This window comes from Wasmannia auropunctata, unplaced genomic scaffold (assembly GCF_000956235.1).
Source record: "Wasmannia auropunctata unplaced genomic scaffold, wasmannia.A_1.0 LD336074.1, whole genome shotgun sequence".
NCBI lineage: Eukaryota > Metazoa > Arthropoda > Insecta > Hymenoptera > Formicidae > Wasmannia > Wasmannia auropunctata.
In genome coordinates, this window is record NW_012026816.1 from 2,875,789 (window position 1) to 2,878,690 (window position 2,902).

The window sequence follows — 2,902 nt, forward strand, 5'->3', positions numbered from 1 at the left end:
CTTTTTTCTCTTCGACTGAGGACTCACTCTCGTTCTGGCGGGCTTCCGAGACTCTCGTCACATCTCCGCGAAGTCTCTGTGCAGATCGGGACGGAGTCCTCGCGCGCGTCTTCGCTCGTTCAATGTTCACATATTGTATTTTAAGTTAATAAAACGGTGCTACCGAATCGTCGGCCTACTTATTTGTACTTGTGTCCGTGTTTCGCGCTCTCATCCTTTCGGGTCTCCTCCAACCGCGCGATTTCCGCACGACGAGAGGCCCACAGCAATTAATTTTTGGCTTGTAAAGTACGTGTACTCTTATATGTCTATGAAAATATTGCACCTGAATAATTACTGATTTTTACCGTAATGGTTATGGAACTATATAATACTGACTTTCAGGTAATAAGTTTTAATCATTCGATCCAGATCATAATGGTTACTGTACAAAAGACTAAAAGTTGAGAGTGAGCGAAAATTACTGTTTTTCGATTCTCGGTGTATGTTTGTTTATATTGCCTTTGAAGACTCGACGTTAACATTACTGGCGTTAAACCAACGAACTTTAAAACAAATAAAGTCGTCGATCGTGTCAGTTTGTCTCCAGCCAGTTGAGTGCCAAGTGTCAGACGTTATAGTGCTGCTCTGAAGCACAAAAATTTTTGTAATTACAAAAGTATATTTTATAGTGCAAAAGCAAGGTAGGAACAAGAGACACATTTAATAATTTATTAGATTTATTATTTATATAATTAAATTAGATAAATAAAAGACTTTACTAGTCTTTGTTTTTAATAATTAAAATTAATCTTTTACATTTTCTACATTTTGCATTTTCTACATTTTTTTACATTTTGCAGATCTACATAAACGATGATTCGAAATATTTTTAAAAACGTATTCAATTAAACTTTATTACACGTGTCAAAAACTGGTACACCGCATTTTCAATGTTCGTTATCTTCTCACAACAATAATAATAAACCAAAAGATGATAAATTAATCCGTGATATAGAAATATTCACGGTAAATAATTTAATGGAAAATAACACTTTGACACCAAAGGAAAAAGCAGATATCCTGAAGATAAAATATAAATATTTTAAATTACAATAAATAATAATATGAGGCTCTTAAAGGCATTTATTCTACCAATTTATAAATATTTTATTTATAAGTTAAATTAATTAAATTAGTTAAATTAGTTAAATTAGTATAAAAATTAACTATTGGTATTAAAATTACTATTAAAATTTACTGTTAGTATTAAAATATATATAATTAATTATATAATTAATAAATATATATATAATTAATAAATATATAATTAATTTTTTATTTATATTTATGTTTTAGAAAATACCAGGTGAACTTATTCGCTACGTCGGAGCAGTACATTTAAGATTCATTATACAACAAGTGGAGGATAATTGTATGCATGAACGAAAATATGATTTAAAACGAAGAGAAAAATGGACAAAATATGTGAACGAGACTGAAGCAGGCGAGAAAATAACTCAATTCTTATTCGACAACAAAGTTGATCCATATAAAGCTGGTAGTATTGCGCGCAAGATCCATAAAGAAATGTCATGTTTAATTCATAACGTGAATACAGATTTATTCATTCCTGAAAATTTATTAAATAAAGAAGAAATTGCATTTATGAAAATACTGATTAAATTAATTAAAGAAGGAAAAATTAATATTAATTTGAGTGATAAAAAATTAAATCAACTTTCAAAAGTTTAAAAAAAAAATTTATAAAATATATCTTATTTTTTTAGTTTTATTGAAGTTTTTTTTAAATCATTTTATATATTAATTTTTTCTTATGAATTTTTGAATAATAGAAAGCGAATATGTGATTAATAGAAAGCAAATATGTGAATAATAGAAAGTAAATATGTGATTTTATGCATTTAAAATTGTTTAAAAAATTTTTGTAATATAAATATATAATATAATATTTTCTGTATTTTACCTAAATATTATGATGTATGATTTTCTTTTTTTTCTTTTTTTCCTATTAAATATTTTTGTCAAGCTGTAATTTTCAAATATAATTGCAAATTGATATCTCATTCTTTTAGGTAAGCAAAGTGTAATTATTATTATTATTACTTTATTGCCATCGACTAATACAGTATTAATGTATACACAATATCATTAAATTACATACTAATATTTGTCAGATCTCTAAGCTCGCTGCTATCTGCCAGCTTAGTTGCCGTTTTGTAGTATCTCTTACGAAGAAAATATTCCACTAACATTCTGTCTAGTCTCTGTCGTCTCCACTGGTTTACAGCACTCCGAGAGGTATTAGCGTGATCTTTCAAGTAATCCAATCTTCTTTTGCACACCATGCCCACTTGCAATTCCTCCGCTATGGATTCCTGAGCTTTACGCTTTAAGACCTGCAGCCTGGCGACTACGCCACCGAGCAATTTGCTGATTTCTCCGGTTGCTACGTAAGATCCATCGGTCTTCAGTGCCGCGACAGGCGCGATTAAAATGTGCAGCCAAAGCACGACACCGCATCGTACTTGGCGAGGATGAGCGCGATAAACTTTTACGCGTTAAATTATACACACACACACGCGTGCGTCGACTATCCGAATCGGACTCCTCAAGTTCACAAGATAAACGCTTCGGGATTCTCGGCAAATTAAACGAGAAAAAAAAATTGATAAAGTTCGATTAGAAATAAATTTTAAAAGGAAAAACGTCTATTACAGACTGACCTTAGGGGCATGCTTCGTAATAGGACAATCTTTAGACACGCCATACTCATTGGAACAATTCGCTTCTAGTCCGGGAATCTATTTCGAAAAGACGGGGAGGATGCACCCCGTCAAAGGCCATTGGAAGTTGGTAATAAAAATGAACACCCTGCCGATAGCCGATAGGATAAAACAGC

The 2,902-nt window shown here is 31.3% G+C and overlaps 1 protein-coding gene across 1 annotated transcript in view; it reads right to left on the reverse strand.

The window, feature by feature from the left end:
• Positions 1-2,156: 2,156 nt before the first annotated feature.
• The window catches only part of LOC105449742 (macrophage erythroblast attacher-like), a 952-nt gene continuing 206 nt past the window's right edge, over positions 2,157-2,902 (reverse strand). The window contains exons 2-3 of the mRNA XM_011689125.1: positions 2,727-2,804; positions 2,157-2,468 (exon numbers count right to left, since the gene is read on the reverse strand). Coding sequence (XP_011687427.1) covers positions 2,157-2,468; positions 2,727-2,804 — 390 coding nt within the window. The remainder of the gene's footprint in view (positions 2,469-2,726; positions 2,805-2,902) is intronic.